The sequence below is a fragment of the Cantharellus anzutake genome (assembly GCF_015039405.1).
Source record: "Cantharellus anzutake strain C23 chromosome Unknown EI90scaffold_4, whole genome shotgun sequence".
NCBI classification, from domain to species: Eukaryota; Fungi; Basidiomycota; class Agaricomycetes; order Cantharellales; family Hydnaceae; genus Cantharellus; species Cantharellus anzutake.
This window is the reverse complement of record NW_024066954.1, coordinates 2,113,714-2,131,098: the sequence shown is the minus strand read 5'-3', so window position 1 is coordinate 2,131,098 and position 17,385 is coordinate 2,113,714. Positions and strand designations below refer to the sequence as shown.

The 17,385-nt window shown below is 52.1% G+C and overlaps 1 protein-coding gene across 1 annotated transcript; it reads left to right on the top strand.

Annotated features, from left to right (window-relative positions):
- Positions 1-226: 226 nt before the first annotated feature.
- On the top strand, positions 227-1,645 carry EI90DRAFT_3034805 (uncharacterized protein). Its single transcript, XM_039058563.1, has 8 exons — positions 227-431; positions 485-621; positions 658-719; positions 755-999; positions 1,023-1,046; positions 1,086-1,090; positions 1,146-1,501; positions 1,582-1,645. The coding sequence occupies exons 1-7, from the start codon at positions 316-318 to the stop codon at positions 1,490-1,492; spliced, it is 936 nt and encodes a 311-aa protein (XP_038922608.1). The 5' UTR covers positions 227-315; the 3' UTR covers positions 1,493-1,501; positions 1,582-1,645.
- The last annotated feature ends 15,740 nt before the right edge of the window (positions 1,646-17,385 follow it).

The following is a 17,385-nucleotide window of genomic DNA, read 5'->3' as shown; positions in this document are numbered from 1 at the left end:
GATGTGCCTCAGGCTAAGCACGCCAGACTCATTATCTTACACAAAGCCGTTCCCACCTTTGTGCCACACGAAAAACAAGTTCATGATTTGATTCATCAACATCCTATCATACATCGTGGTTACATTATGACAAATGCGAAATGTGCCGCCAGCAATGATCCCAGCAAGAAAGCGCTGGAGCATGCTTGTTCCTCTGATGCGATTGACGATGGATATGAACGCCCACCCGAGAAAGACCCAGACAAGGTCTCAGGCACGAATCAGAGTGCAGGGGCCCGAGCATGCGAGTCCGAATTGACTCAAGTCGCCCATTACATGTCAGTCGCCGAGTTCCAGGTTGACCCATGCCCGCTAGAAATGCTACAGCGCTCTCCCATCGTTCAAGGAGACACTGGAGTCGTCAGACAGCCCACCCCACACCTAGCATCTGAGTCGAGCAAGCAACGCGTTGAGTCTCCCGGCCTTGAGTCCTGCAAGTCCTCAGTGACATCAAATACATTCCGAGTTCCAACTTGAGCAAGCAAGACGTCGAGCCTAAAGAGCTTAGGCCTCACGGCCTTGATCCAAGCGTGATTACAGACTATCTTGAATACATGGTGGCTTTGAAGGTCGGGGACGCGAGTGCAGACCACGCATTGGAGTTTTTCCGCTAGTCAGAGGATCCTCATCCAGGAAGACCGAACATGTATATTGTGATTCCGCGGGTACGAGAGCATGAGGTCAAAGAGCTGAGGCCTCCTGGCCTTGCGACGAGCTCATTAGCGAAGTTCCAGATGAGGGAGCTGTTGAGGCCACGCGAGTTCCGGCCTTGGATCGTGAGATTACCGTGAACGACAAGCGTCCAACTCGAACCTGGGAGTCCGGGGTCGAGTCGGGAGTCGTTTGCATGTCGAGTACGGAGTTTTGTGCCGAAGTGAGTGAAATCAGTGACGGCCCACACGAGTCAGCGGTGGGAGTGAAAACAAGACATACTGTTGTTCCTAATCCTCCTATACGACCGTTGGTTCTCCAAGAGGTGACAGATGCCTCAGAAAGCAGAGATCGAGGTGATGCGAAGTTGCTGGATGTCGGATTTGGACTCGGAGACTTGGCGAGCGCGACCGTACCTGCGCCTATAAATTCAGCTGGCGAGGCAATGATGCCAGATGAAGTCCAGGATAGTCAGAACAGATCGGATCGAGACATCAGCAGCCAAGTTGGCGCCCTGGAACAGGTTTTGTGGCCTGGAATGGTTGACAAAGATCGCAGGCGTGTTTTAGACAAGATGCCATCAGCGAGCCGAGAGGTCACAGATAAAGAGTCCAGGCCTCCCTATCGCTCGAGCGCATGTATGAGCCACTCCAAGCCTCGGCTGGGCTTAGAACCGAAGTGTCGGTGCCACACGCCCGAAGTGCTGAGACTTACTTCAGCAGCGCTGCTGGATGAGCTTCATATCGCGGCTATTGATGTAGGCAAACATGCGTCCAGAGTGTGGAGGAAGAAGCCTCCCTGATGATGTTAGGTTGATGCAAATTCGGCCCCAATCACGCATACCATCGAGTTCTTTATTCATGCAATATCCGTTATTTATTCTCATCAAAGTCCCCAGGATTTGTGGATTGAGCACGATGCCGCTGGTTTCATTTAGGATATCGTGAGGGACCACGATTAAGAGCTAGGCCTGTATGGTAACGGGGATTTGCCGGTGTACCATAAACAAGCCAAATCCCGCGATTCCACCATGCTCAACAAACTCCCCACATCCTAGACACATAGCACACACTCTCACGCACTTCTCATACACACTCCTTATTTTTCCTTATTTTTCTGATTCCATTTCTGGTGTCTAGAGCCCGATGTTTCCATTTCCTTATTGTCATGTGATATTCTTTCCTTATTTGTTTATCGGACTCTTCCGTGACCAGCTGTATAGTTAGCTAGACAGTGAGGAGTAGCAGAATCCACTCCCAGTTAACAAACAAACCTGTGCATGCGACCACTCCAACCCTCCCCCTCTCTTCTGTCTCGAGTCTATTGGTGATAGACCCATTACAGCTAGGGCTCCTAGCGGATTGGATGATCTGCAGATATCCGCAACCGCATCCGGAAATTCACGGATCCGGTTTTGGATTTTCAGAGGAAAATATCCATGGTTTTTAATCCGCGGATTTGCGGATTATCCGCAGTTTTATCACATGATTTATTTCTTGCAGATATGCAGGAGATCTGAGGCAAATAAGGGTGAAACTCCCCATATTTACTGTAACTCCTACTCTACTGTGGCTTGTGAGAGGATAATATCCGCGGTTTCTAGTCCGCAGATAGGCGGATTATCCGTGGATTAAATATATCCCACTTTTCTAGATACCCCTCCTATGTTTCCATATTTTCTCCCAATTTTTTCAAGTCCTATCTAACCACCCAGGCCCGTTATTTCCAAATTTGGCATCTGACACCCATCTTTTGTGCCATTTTCCCCATATCTCTGTCAGTTCTCCACCAATATGGACATATTTGGTATTGTTAGAAAGCTCTCATCAGGGCCGTTCTAACGAAATATAATTTTGGAACGTATTATTTATAATCCGCGGTTGATCCGCATATCCGCGGATTTCTAACCACCGGATATGGTTTTTGTTTCAAACCTCTAAAAATCCGCGGATTCTGATCCGGATCCGGACTGATCCAATCCGCTAGGAGGCCTAATTACAGCATCAAGTCCTTCCCCTCATGAAAGGTCTGGAAACTTACCCCAAATAAGGTCCCCACCCATCGTTGGCAGGTCATCTCAGTGGATATGATAGGGGAGCTCCCAGAGTCTAGGGGATACAATGCCATCCTGGTCATAGTGGACCGACTGTCCAAATGCATCCATGCAGTCCCCACCATGACAACCATGGATTCGGAGGGTATCGCACGACTCTTCTTGGAGCATGTCTGGAGACACCACAGGCTCCCTGAGGAAATCCTCAGCGACAGGGGGAGTGCCTTTGTCTCCCGCTTCTCGAAAGAGCTCGCAGACCTCCTAGGCATCAAGTTGACCCCTTCAACACCCTACCACCCCCAGACGGATGGACAGACAGAGCGGGTCAACCAGGAGATCGAGGCCTACCTCTGGGTGTTTGTCAACCACCATCAGGACAACTGGGCAGACTGGCTCCTGCTAGCAGAATTTTCCTACAACCTCCACTCACCGAACCCCCTTTGAACTTGACACCGGCCAACATCCCAGGATGGGGACAGAACCCACATGCACATCCAAGGTGGAAGCTGCTGATGCATTCTCGTCAAGGATGATGAAAATGCAGGAGGAGGCAAAGGCAGCGCTAGAGCATGCAGTGGACGAGATGGCGCATTACTATGACCGAGACCGCGGAGAGGGCAACCAAGTCTGGCTCAATGCCCAAAACTACATGACCGACCGTCTGACTAAAAAACTGGACCACAAGTGGCTTGGCCCCTTTAATAAAGTCATCTCCCCAGCCACCATCAAGCTCCAGCTCACCACTTGACAGAAGGGAATCCACCCAGTTGTGTCCATGACAAACGTCAGGCCACACCTCCCAGATGGTATCGCAGAGAGACCCACTGACCCACGCTGAAGGAGAGAACGAAGGAAGGTCGGTTGGGAGGTTCAAACAAGACCACCACCAAGCTGTTCCCTGGTTCTTTAGTTAGGATGGGGAAGTGTACTAGTATTATTAGTTGTAAATATAGTACCAATCCGAGTGTTTTGGCTAATTCTATTTTTATGGGTTAGTCTAAAAGTTTCTGGGAATTGACTTACAGATAAACCGAGCCCTGCGGAGCTGTTCCTTTATTGAAATTTCTTAATTTGTCTAGGTGTAATTCTGTGTAGCGTTGTTTAATTTGGAATTTAACTTGAATTAAATCTTCTACTTGGTGAAGTTTCAAAGATTCTACTCAGTTAATGGATTTGGATTGTGTCTGGAGTGTCCCTTGAGTTTGTTTTATTTTTGTCTTATTTTATTGCTTGTTTTAAACAGTAGCAAAATAACTGTTTTGTGTTTACACTTTGAAATCTGGAGTGTTAACCAGCTCTCCTGTTGAAATATCTACTTAATATTCTCTCCTTAATTGCTGCCTTTTACTACAGTGGCAATCTTAACTGTATATCACTTTTTCGCACTGGAGTGACAACCAGAAATGCTTGAGAAAAATAATACTCTATTTTCTTACTTCTCTGAGGGGGGTGAAAAGTCGCAGAAAGGGTCTCCCTTTTATACTCCTTAGGTTGCCTTCCTTTTTCACGCTCTACCTCGTATTTACAGGATTTATTTACAGTGTATTTTCCTCAACTGAATAAAAAATGAATTTTTCACACTATAGTTCTACTGCGCTCAGCTGCACTGAACTGCAGCTCTACTGCGGTCAGACTGCACCTAGAATCCTTATTGTCCTTCCTCGCCTAAGCTATTTTAATGGTTCAATTAGAACTTGACTGCACTGCATTTGCCGCAGTTTCCTATTTCAAATTCCTCATATTTACCATTAAATTTGCTATGACTTGGTGATTCTGAATTCAAACTTCGCATTACTATGCGTGCAGCTGCACTGAGACCTTCAGCTGATTTATTCCATTTTTATTCAGTGACATTTAGTTAAAATGAGACTTGAAATGGTAAATGAGTGAATTATTCAGGTTTAAAACCGAAAGAAAAAGTTGCTAGTAGTCAACAATTACTCAAACGAATGTACTATAGCTCTCCACTTCATTAGAATATTGTTCCCTAAAATTCCTGCCATGGTCCGTCGTAGTTTAGTGGTTTTCGTGGATTTCGTTCATCTTCCCTGATTCCCCTTTGTATTATCACATCCTAATCCTCCATATGTATTGTTCATTGTTATAGTAGGTCGTCCTTGAAGATATCATATTTTTATGTATTTTATTTAGGGCTCTGGACCTCTTGAAGCTGTCTTCCTGTGCGTTATCAGGTTTCTAACTTCATGTCCTTGTATCTCATTTATTTCTGGATGGTTTCTCACGTTCTTGGTATTATAAATTTTCATTTATTCCCACCTTTCCAATAGTACTAAAGTTGTGTTCTATTTCCTGGTATTCATCGAGTTAGCAAAAGTTCGCGCACGCACATTCAGTAATCACGTGCATCATTCCCATAGTCGTTCGTATGCGGGTGCTGTTTCTGTTTAATTGTTCAGGATTTATGGTATGCGTGGGTGTTTATATCCTTCATATGGGCTTCTGTGATTTATTTCAGATTTTTCCCTCATGATCTAAGGTTGTTTTGCACTTTCCGTGCTTTGTTTTGACTGGGCTCTTCCTTATTTGGATGGAAATTGGTCTTCGCAATCTGCCGAAGTGCAGATCTTGGTTCCGACAGCTGGTTCCCTTTGCATTGCCACCCTCACATGTCATTAAACATGATGCGGATTTCTATATTCCCATCATTGGTATAACTTTACAACAGCTGGACTGTTTGGGCTGAAAATTTGCATAACTATAGTTTCCTATTTTTCATAATTTCCGTGTAAATTTCGTTGTATGTTTTAATTATGGATCCTACGTAAACATTGTCTTTTCCCTGAGCTCGGACTTTTGATGTTGCTATTCCCGTTATTGGATATCTGTCACGGCTGTGCATTCTGGCCCGTTAGCCGCCCGTCCCAATGCTGCCTGAGCCCATTCCCGCTATGCGCGTGTGAGCGCGAGCCCCGACCTCAGCCCTATCCTCCATGAGGACTCCCTGCTCACTCCCCTGCTTGCCCCTAGGCTCCCCTGCACCTGGCCGACTCCCCCACAGCCACACCAACCTTCCCACCCTGAGTCTGCCTCTGGCACCGTGCCCAGCGTGACTCCTCTACCCCACCCACTTGGCCCCTACAGGGCCACCACCATTCCCGCGCCCAACTCCGGCCCAACTCCGAGTCCAGCACCACTATGATACCATCACCGCTATTGCGGCCCTACGCTCCTTCCTTTATTTATCTGTTATTGTTTGTTTTGACCCTTGGTCATTGCCAGCTGCTGTGCGACCAACCCCGCTCCTTATTCATGTTTGCTTCCGGACCCTTCGGCCTTCGGCCCGGGTCCGCTCCCATTCATTCTTTCCTCCTATATATATCCTGTATACTACATTATAGTACTTTAGCTCTAATATCGATGTGACCACAACCCCTAAGTCCTGACCCCAACAAGGCAACCCCAGTGAGTCTGAAATGAGGGCCAAGAGACAGCTAGGGGGCACAGCACTCCCTTTAGAGTTGCTGAGGCCAAATGCCCTACCCTCGGGCCTTGTTCACAGCATCACGGCCATCGCGGCCTATAGCAGCCCGCTAACGGCGACCTTCGGTGCCGACCCTGGACCAGTGTCTAACAATATCTCATTAATGCGTGATCCTTTTATTATGAAAATTTGGGTGGATTAAGATTAGATCCCTTCCTTTCTAATGGGCTATCAAGCTTGTCTCAGTCGTTACTGGTTATTCTTCGCGCTTGCTTTTTAAGCGTTGTCCTCGTTTTGCGGGAGTTTTAGTCATATCTCCGTCGTTTATGGGTAGTTCTCCCTGTAATTACTTTCATTGGGTCCGTTTGGGGGACATCTACATTTCCTATTATAAACACGACTTTGAATTTTGCATTAGTTCCTGAGGAATCCTTGTTCCGTGGTACTTCCATCCTTGGCTACATGTGCGGACATGGGAAAGTAGTTTCTGTGGAGGTTCTCTGATTGTTTTTATAGTCAAATCTTGGTCGATTGTCCTAATTCTTTGTTTAATATTTGCTATAAATTCCCCCGAGAATTCCGTCTTGTTGATGCTAAGCTTGAAGTATTTTTGCTAATTTTCTTTCTTTCAATTTATCGCATATAATCATAATAATTCGTAAAGAATTCATTAAAATTCATTAAAGTTCAGGTCCTTCAATTTTCTCATATCTACTTGTCGTATGGGGTTTTGTGATTTATCTGGCATATTTCCATAATGGGTTTCCATAGTGTGTCCGTTATTTCTCCTACAACGCCCAGGCCCGGAACTAGTAGAAGGAGAAGAAGAATATGAGGTCGAGAGGATATTGAACTCTAAGTGGCTACACTGGAAACTCTGGTATCTGGTAAAGTTCACTGGCTGGCCGAACTCTGAAAACCAATGGCTCCAGCAGGACCACCTAGTCCATGCCCCTGACCGGATTGAGGAATTCCACAGGACACACCCCCAAGCCCCAGGGAGAGAAAGGGAGAACCACCTGGCTGCTTCGAGGCGAAGCGGCTTAAGGGGGGGTGATGTCAGGGCACACCTGCCTGACCCAGCTCCACCCAGCCCAACCTGACCTGGTACCCCACTGTCCACCCCTCCTCACCTCCTCCCTCTTTTCCTTCTTCTCCCCTCATTCCCGCTTCCTCACTCTCTTCCTATTTTACTTCTTCTTTATTTTCTCTTTATTCTACACAGACGACCTTCCTTTGTATCAATGTACCATTGACCCATCTGCAGCATGCCCATGACACACCCAGCCCAGGCACCTCAGGTGACTTCCCACTGTGCCCTGCATGCGTGCCTGCACCGGATGCCCTTGGGATCTCCCATGGAGACACCCAGGTGGTTACAGCTGTGTGCAAGGGTGACGTGGCACCTGTCATGTGACCCAAGCTGCATGTATATAAATGAACCTGAAGTGGGAACTGAAGAAGTAGCCTTCTTCTCAACTTTCCACTTCAGTCTAAGTGGCCAGGGACCATTGTCCTGCATCAGGCCTGTCAGTATGCATGCCCGATCTGCCCCCCGCTGTCAGGGCATGCCGCCACCGCTGCCACCTCCTTTCCTTTTCCCTCATCCTCACATTCTCTCTTCTTTCCTCCTTCTCTTTTTCTTTTTCTATCTTTATATGGACGACCTCTCTTTCTTTCCTACACTTGTAGCACGGACACGTCCGATGCTGAGCACCCCATAGGGGCACCGCAACGCCGGACACGCCGCGCACTCCTACTTGTATCTCCCCTCCAACACTCGGGATCGACTGCGGAGCCACCCGCAGTAACCCGGCTTCGTCCGAGGGTGATGTGGCACCTCCACGTGACCCATTCACACATGTATATAAACTAAGCTGAAGCAGGACCGAAGAAGTAACCTTCTTCTCATTTCCCGCTTCAGGCAAGTACCCTAGTTTAGTCTAGCTTCCCACCCTAATAACAATACATTTCCCGCTTCAGCCTAAGAAGCCACACAGGGACATAAGCCTGAGTGAGGGCTGCCCACTATACAGTCTTGCTGCCCCACCACCATCCGGGCCGCTAGCGCCGAGCGCTACGCTGCTACCCCTACCTTCCTCGAGCCGTCCCTGACAGCAGAAGAAGGTTTCAACCTACTCTCCCCCACCTCCTCCAGCATGGTGACCGAAGAGCAGTACCAGGACCTGCTGACTAGGTTCCAGGAACTGCAGGCCATCCTTGAGAGCCACGTCCAGAACCCACCGGCCCCGCCTGCGCCCGCACCTGCGCCTACACCCAAGCCCAAAGCACCCAAGGTTGCCCCCCCACCGCCTTTGCCGGAGCGAGCAAGGACCTCGACCGCTTCAAAGCGGAATGCGGAATCTACTTCCATGTCCGCGCCATGGAGTTCCCCAACACCCTATCCCAAATCCTTTTCATCCTGTCGTACATGAAAGGAGGAGCTGCAGGAGCATGGGCAACACAGTGCACGATCGCGCTGCTGACGGCAGGATCCCCTGCGATCACTATGGACGAGTTCATGGCAGAGCTGGATGCCATGTTTCAAGACCCCAACCGGGAAGCCACCACCCGGCAGAAGCTCGCCGCTTTACGGCAAGGCACTGACTCCGTGGATAAAATCATCCAGGAGTTCGAAATCCACGGTCCCACTTCGCAGCTAGGTGACGTAGGGCTGGTAGACCGCTTCGAACAAGCGATCAACGCCCGGCTCCGTGAGAGCATCTACCGTCTGCGCCCCATGCCAAGAACCTGGGCAGAATGGAAACGAGAGGCTACCCTCCTCGACAACCAATGGCAGCACTTCCAGGCGACTCAACCCTGACTCCCCCTGTTCAAGTCGCCCCTCCCCCCGCCAGACTGCTGCCATCACTCTCCCAGACCCTCCCGCACCCGCCACTGGGCCACCACTGCGACCTGCCGCGACCCCTACTACCCCCACGACTACAGCCCCGCTGCCTCAGCCGATGGACCTCGACCGCTCAAGGGCAGATCAACGACAAGGGCTATGCCACAATTGCAATGCCCCTGGGCACTTCGCACGAGACTGCCCCCTCCCAAAGGTCCGCCGAGTGCACCGCATGCACCTGGAAGACCTTCAAGCACTTGCAGAAGGGCTGAAGAGCCAGCTGATGGGGACACCCAAGGGGAACAAAGAGGAGAGGGAGGAAGGGAACCCCTCTGCGGATTTTCAAGAAGGCGACCAGTGAGGCATGCATCCCGGCCGCCTGCAAGCATTGATACCCAGTGTAAATACAGAGATACGTGCGAGTCTGCGCCGCTGTCCAAATTCCACTGGGTGATTGCTAAGAAACAGAGGAAAATCGCACCCTCGACCAGAAAGAGCACCAAAACCGCTAGCCTGCCCTCTGAGGTGGCCGTCTCCCCACCTGCCATCTATGTGCTTGCCAAGCAATCCCCCGCTCCCTCAACATGAAAGTGAAGGTGACCGCCCTACCGTCCCTCGCTGCAGTCACCATGTCGGCGCTGCTAGACTCCGGTGCGACCGGAACTTTGTGAACCCAGACTTCATCCGGAAGCACGGGCTTGAGACGACCCTGCTCCCCCAACCCATTCCAGTTCTCGCAACGTGGACGGGACACCTAACGAGAATGGAGCCATCACAGAGGAACTGGAGGCCTTGTTGACATTCGGCCAACACACAGAGCACGCCCACTTCGCCGTAGCGAACTTAGGACAGCAGTCCCTCATCATTGGGCACTCGTGGTTGTTACACCACAACCCAGAGGTCGACTGGGCACAACAGAAGGTCATCATGTCCCACTGCCCCTCCTCCTGCCAATCGCTGCGAGCGGATGTCAGGCAAGCCCTCGAAGTAGAACCCAGCGACGGAATCTACGCTGCCATAATCCCACCGGGGTGGGGACACGACCTAAGGGCAACCACAACGCCATCCCAACGCCTGGCGGAGGAAGCCCAAGACACAGAGGCGAAGCCGCTGACACTGGAAGAGCTGGTACCCGAGCACTACAGGGACTTCCAGGATGTGTTCTCAAAAGAAGCCTTCGATGTGCTGCCCCTGCGAAAGCCCTGGGACCACGCCATTGACCTGACCCCCAACGCCAAGCTACCCAGAGGCAAGACGTTCCACCTATCCCGGCCGGAACAGAAGGAACTAGACGAGTTCCTGCACGAGAACCTGCGGAACGGATGCATACACCCATCAAAGTCGCTGATGGGTGCCCCCGTATTCTTCGTCAAGAAGAAGGATGGGTCCCTGTGCCTGGTTCAGGACTACCGAAAGCTCAACGAGATAACGGTCAAGAACTCGTACCCCCTCCCACTCATTTCCGACGTCCTTGCATGCCTTCGAAATGCAAAGTACTTCTCGGTGCTAGATCTGCACTGGGGGTTTAACAACGTGCGGATCAAAGACGGCGATGAGTGGAAGGCAGCGTTCGCGACCAACCAAGGCCTGTTCAAACCCATGGTAATGTTCTTTGGACTGTGCAACTCCCCAGCAACCTTCCAAACCATGATGAACGACATTCTTCAGGATTTCATCAACCGAGAAGTCGTCATCTGTTATATGGACGACATCTTGATCTTCACTTCCACCCTAGAGGAACACCAGAAGGTCGTGCGGGAAGTGCTGGGAACGCTGCGGAAGAGGAAACTCTTCCTCAAACCAGAGAAGTGCAAGTTCGAGCAACGCCGCATCGAGTACCTCGGACTTGTCATCTCCGAAGGCAACATGGCCATGGACCCGGTGAAAATCCAAGGAGTCCTCGACTGGCCGACACCAACGAAGGTGAAAGAAGTGCAGTCCTTCTTAGGCTTCGTAAACTTCTACCGCCGCTTCATCAAAGACTTCTCCAAGACAGCGTGCCTGCTCCATGTGCTAACCCACAAAGCGAAGGTCTGGGAATGGGGGGAGAGCGAAGAAAATGCCTTCAACGCTCTTAAGAAAGCCGTCACCTCCGCCCCCGTCCTCGCCTTCCCCACTGACAGCGGCCACTACAAACTCGAGTGCGACGCCTCCAACTTCGCCACCGGCGCCGTCTGTCCCAGCTCCAAGCCGATGGCGAATTCCACCCCATAGCCTTCATGTCCAAAAGCTTCACTGAGGTAGAACGAAACTACGAAATCTACGATAAGGAAATGCTCGCGATAGTCCGAGCGCTAGAAGAGTGGCGTCACTTCGTAGAAGGAGCAGAAGAAAAGGTCGGTATCTACACCGACCACCGCAACTTGGGCTATTTCTGCACTGCACAGCGGCTGAACCGCCGCCAAGCATGATGGTCACTCTTCCTATCCCGTTTCCACTTCACCCTCATCCACTGCCCAGGGAAGCTCATGGGGAAACCGGACGCCCTCTCACGCCGTGCTGACCACCCGAAAGGGAAGGACAACAACGAAAGCTTGACCCTCTTGCAGCCAGAGTGGTTCGAAGCCCGTGCAACTGAGGCCGTCACAGTGGAGGGAGAAGAGATGACCATCCTGGAGAGGATACGCATGGCGAAGGACCACGACGAGAAAGTGGTGAAAGCACTGAAGGAATTAGGAGACAGGACACTCAGGTCAGATGAGTGGAGCAAAGATGGAGAGCTGGTCCTCTACCGAGGAAAGGTGTACGTCCCGAAAGACATGCAACTCCGCCATGACCTGGTGCGGCTACACCATAACGCATGGGCGATGGGGCACCCAGGGCGATGGAAAACCCTGGAACTCATCTCCCGTGACTACTGGTGGCCCCGGATGGCAGAGTACATGGGCCGCTACGTAGCGGGGTGCAATGCCTGCAACCGGGTCAAATCGTTCCCTTCACAGAAGGTGGGGAAACTCATGCCAAACAAGATCCCCACCCACCGCTGGCAGGTAATCTCTGTAGATATGATCGGAGAGCTCCCCAAGTCAAAAGGTTACAATGCCATCCTGGTTGTAGTAGATCGCCTCTCCAAGCGCATCCATGCAATCCCCACAGTCACAACGGTGGACTCAGCGGGAATCGCCCGACTTTTCCTCGAACATGTCTGGAGGCATCACAGCCTCCCCGAGGGAATTCTCAGCGACAGAGGGAGCGCCTTCGTCTCCCAGTTCTCCAAAGAACTGGCAGCCCTGCTAGCGGTCAAATTGACCCCCTCAATGCCCTACCTGTTGTAACTCAGGTTATGGCACCTCTGAGATGAACTGAGATGAACTGTAATGTTTATACAAGAGTAGAAACAGATAAGTACAGGAGAGACTTGCCTGAGATGAACTGTAATGTTTATACAAGAGTAGAAACAGATAGAGTTCATCTCTGCAGTCATGTGACACATAAAAGGAAAAGAAAAGGAAATCAAACAAGAGGTAGATGTACTACAACACTACCACCCACAGACGGACGGACAGACAGAGCGGGTAAACCAAGAGATAGAAGCATACCTCCGAGTGTTTGTCAACCACCACCAAGACGACTGGGCAGATTGGCTCCTGCTAGCGGAGTTCTCCCATAACAACCGCATCCATGCATCCACCCGCTGCACCCCCTTCGAGCTCGACACCAGCCAGCACCCCAGAATGGGGACAGAACCTACACGCACGTCAGAAGTCGAAGCCACAGATGCATTCACCTCGAGGATGATGAAAATGCAAGAGGAGGCGAAAGCGGTGCTCAAGCACGCAGCAGAGGAGATGGCCCGCTACTATGACCGGAATCGGGAAGCGGCGCCTGAGTACAAAGAGGGTGACCAAGTCTGGCTCAGCACCCAAAACTACACCATGGACCACCCAACCAAGAAGCTAGATCACAAATGGACAGGCCCCTTTAAAATTCTCAAGGTTGTATCCCCCGCCGCCGTCAAGCTCCAACTTAAGCACGGCAAAAGAGAGTCCACCCAGTGGTGTCAGTAACAAATGTCCGACCCCACTGCCCAGACAAGATCGCCGAACGACCCGCCGACCCTCGCCCAGGCCCTGAAATCATAGACAGGGGGGAAGAGTACGAAGTTGAGAAGGTCCTCGACTCCCGCTGGCACTGCAGGAAGCTCTGGTATTTGGTAAAGTTCACAGGCTGGCCAAACTCCGAGAATGAATGGCTCCCCCTTGACAACCTCGCCAATGCACGCAACTGGATCGAGGAGTTCTACAGAGCGCACCCAGATGCCCTGGGGAGAGAACGAGGGAACCCTCTAGCCACTTCGAGGCAAAGCGGCTTAAGGGGGGGTGATGTCAGGGCATGCCACCGCCGCCACCTCCTTTCCTTTTCCCTCATCCTCACATTCTCTCTTCTTTCCTCCTTCTCTTTTTCTTTTTACAGACGACCTCTCTTTCTTTCCTACACTTGTAGCATGGACGCGTCCGACGCTGAGCACCCTGTAGGGGCACCGCAACGCCAGACACGCCACGCACTCCTACTTGTATCTCCCCTCCAACACTCGGGATCGACCGCGGAGCCACCCGCAGTAACCCGGCTTCGTCTGAGGGTGATGTGGCACCTCCATGTGACCCATTCACACATGTATATAAACTAAGCCGAAGCAGGACTGAAGAAGTAACCTTCTTCTCATTTCCCACTTCAGGCAAGTACCCTAGTTTAGTCTAGCTTCCCACCCTAATAACAATACATTTCCCGCTTCAGCCTAAGAAGCCACACAGGGATGTAAGCCTGAGTGAGGGCTGTCCACTATACGGTCTCGCCACCCCACCGCCATCCGGGCCGCTAGCGCTGAGCGCTACGCCGCTACCCCTACCTTCCTCAAGCCGTCCCTGACACCCGCCAGGCTCTCAGCCCCGGACGCTACACCCAGGCTGCCTCGACCCTGGACGAGTCCCTGACACAACTCCGGAATGGAATTGGAGACTTAGCATGGAAGGACCTCGGCCTCAGCGACTCAGGTGGAGTGCTGTGCCATTGCTGGTTGTCCTGGGGGTCCCTAATTTCAGATCTAGCAGAGGGGAAGTCTCTTAGGGGGGAATCAAGTCGATTTCAGACTGAGGTTACAAGTGTCAGGGCACACCCACCTGACCCGGCCCCAGCTGACCCGGTCCCCTGCTACCCACCTGACCCGGTCCCCCACTACCCACTCCTTCCCTACCTCCTCCTCCTTTTCTCTCCCTCTCTTTCTTTCTTCCTTCTCTTTTCTCTCTTCTTTCTTCTTTCTGTCAGGGACAGCTCCAAAAGCGGCAAGGTCCCGGCACGAGGGACTTGATGGGACAGGTGTCGGCTATGTGTAGTGGCGATCCCGTCATGGGGTGAGTGTCCCCGACCACTTAGGCTGAAGTGGGAAATTGAGTTATCATTAAAAGGGAAAAGCTATGGTACTTACCTGAAGTGGGAAATTGAGAAGAAGGCTGCTTCTTCTGTTCCCACCCCAGGCGCTATTATATACATGCAGTTAGGGTCATGCGGAGGAAGCCATGTCATCTCCGCACACAGCTGCACCTCCCCGGGTGTCTCCATGGGAGGTCCCAGAGGTGGCCGCTCAGTAGGTGGGAGTGTGCGCGGCACGTGCGGCAATCAGGGGAATGGGGTTAGGTATGTAGTGGTACATGGAGAAAAGGGAAATCGACCGTAGAATAGAAATAGAGAGAAAAGGGGAAAAGTGAGAAAGGAGGGACGGGGAGTGATAGCAGGGGAAGCGGGGTAGGGCAGTACGGCGCGGGGTGCAGTGCGGGGTCAGGCGGGTGTGCCCTGACATCACCCCCCCCTTAAGCTGCTTCGCCTTGAAGCGGCTGGGCGGTTCTCCTTCTCTCTCCCCAGGGCGTGGGGGTGCGTTCGATGGAACTCCTCAACTAGGTTGGAGGCATGGGTCAGGTGGTCGCATGTGAGCCATTGGTTTTCCGAGTGTGGCCAGCCTGTGTACTTTACCAGGTACCGGAGTTTTCAGTGTAGCCACTTAGAGTCCAGGATTTTCTCGACCTCATACTCCTCTTCTCCATCTACGAGGTCTGGGCCCAGGCGGGGTCAGCGGGGCGTTCCGCGATTTCATCAGGGCGGTGCGGTCTGATGTTCGTCACAGATACAACTGGGTGGATCCCTCTTTGTCGGGCAGTGAGCCAGAGTTTGATGGCGGTGGGGGAGATGACTTTAACGATCGTGAAGGGGCCAGTCCATTTATGGTCTAGCTTCTTGGTTGGGCGATCAGTTGTGTAATTCTGGGTGCTGAGCCAGACCCGGTCGCCTTCTTGGTACGTAGGGGCCGCCTCGCGGTTCCGGTCATAGTAGCGGGCCATCTCGTCCGCCGCGTGCTCTAGTGCCGCTTTCGCCTCTTCCTGCATCTTCATCATCCTTGATGAGAAGGCGTCAGCAGCTTCTACCTCAGATGTGCATGTGGGCTCTGTCCCCATCCTGGGGTGTTGGCCAGTATCGAGCTCAAAAGGGGTATGGCAAGTGGAGGAGTGGACGCGGTTGTTATAGGCGAACTCCGCCAGCGGGAGCCAGTCTGCCCAATCATCTTGGCGGTGGTTGACAAATACCCGAAGGTAGGCTTCCACTTCTTGGTTTACTCGTTCTGTCTGCCCGTCTGTTTGGGGGTGATAGGGGGTCGAAGGGGTGAGCTTGACGCCGAGGAGGTCCGTGAGTTCTTTCGAGAAGCGTGAGACGAAGGCGCTCCCTCTGTCACTGAGGATTTCTTCCGGGAGGCCGTGGTGCTTCCAGACATGTTCAAGGAAAAGCCGTGCGATTCCCGCTGAGTCCACCGTCTTCACTGTTGGGATTGCGTGGATGCGTTTGGATAGGCGATCTACTACGACCAGCATGGCGTTGTAGCCCTTCGACTCGGGGAGTTCTCCAATCATGTCCACCGAGATCACTTGCCAGTGGCGGGTGGGGATCTTGTTCGGGATGAGCTTCCCCACTTTATGGGAGGGGAAGGATTTGACACGGTTGCAGGTGTCGCACCCACGTACGTACCGCCTGACATACTCCACCATCCGTGGCCACCAGTAGTTGCGGGAGACAAGTTCCAGGGTTTTCCACCATCCTGGGTGCCCCATCGCCCGCGCGTCATGGTGCAGCCGCACCAAGTCATGGCGGAGTTGCGGGTCTTTCGGCATGTATACCTTCCCTCTGTACAGAACCAGCTCTCCTTGTTTCTCCCACTCATCTGACCTCAGCGTGCCTTCCCCAAGTTCTCGCATCGCCTTCACCACCTTCTCATCTAGGTCTGTTGCCCTGCTGATCCTCTCAAGGATAGTCATCTCTTCGCCTTCCACTAAGACCACCTCTGCCGCACAGGCCTCGAACCAGGCGGGTTGGAGGAGAGTCAGCCCTTCGTTGTTGTCTTTGCCCTTTGGGTGGTCAGCGCGGCATGAGAGCGTGTCAGGTTTTCCCATGAGTTTCCCAGGGCGGTGGATGAGGGTGAAGTGGAACTGGGAGAGGAAGAGTGACCACCGCACTTGGCACCGGTTCAGCCGTTGTGCGGTGCGGAAATACCCTAGGTTGCGGTGGTCGGTGTAGACATCCACTTTCTCCTCTGCTCCTTGTAGGAAGTGCCGCCATTCCTCGAGGGCGCACACTATTGCGAGCATCTCCTTGTCATACACCTCATAGTTGCGCTCTACGTCCATGAAACTCTTGGACATGAAGGCTACAGGGTGGAACTCCCCATCTGTTTGGAGCTGGGATAGGACTGCGCCAGTTGCAAAGTTAGAGGTGTCGCACTTGAGCTTGAAGCGGCCCGTATCAGCGGGGAAGGCGAGGACCAGGGTGGAGGTGACAGCGTCTTTAAGTGCGTGGAAAGCACGGTCCTCGTCTGGTCCCCAAGCCCATGCTTTGGTTTTGCGGGTCAGTGCATGGAGGTGTTAGAACTTGCGGATTCGGATGACTCCGGAATGGAATCGGAGACTTAGCATGGAAGGACCTCAGCCTCAGCGACTCAGGTGGAGCGCTGTGCCATTGCTGGTTGTCCTGGGGGTCCCTAATTTCGGATCTAGCAGAGGGAAAGTCTCTTGGGGGAATTCATGTCGATTTCAGACTGAGGTTACAAGTTACTAGGTACATTGTATATAAGGAGGGGTCTGGAATCAAAAGGAACAAGGGTAGGACAAAAGGAGACAAAGGGAGATGGAAAGAGGAACAACACCGAGGGTCAAGTGTTTGACTCAATGGTGTTTCCCAAAGGAGGAATGAAGGGCCAAGGCCCAAGGAGGAAGGAAGGAGGAAGGGAGTTGGGAATGGCTAGCTGACTGAATAGAAGGAAGCAGCAGCCCAAATAGGAGTGAGGGAGAATAGCGGAATTGAAATGGACAATGCAAT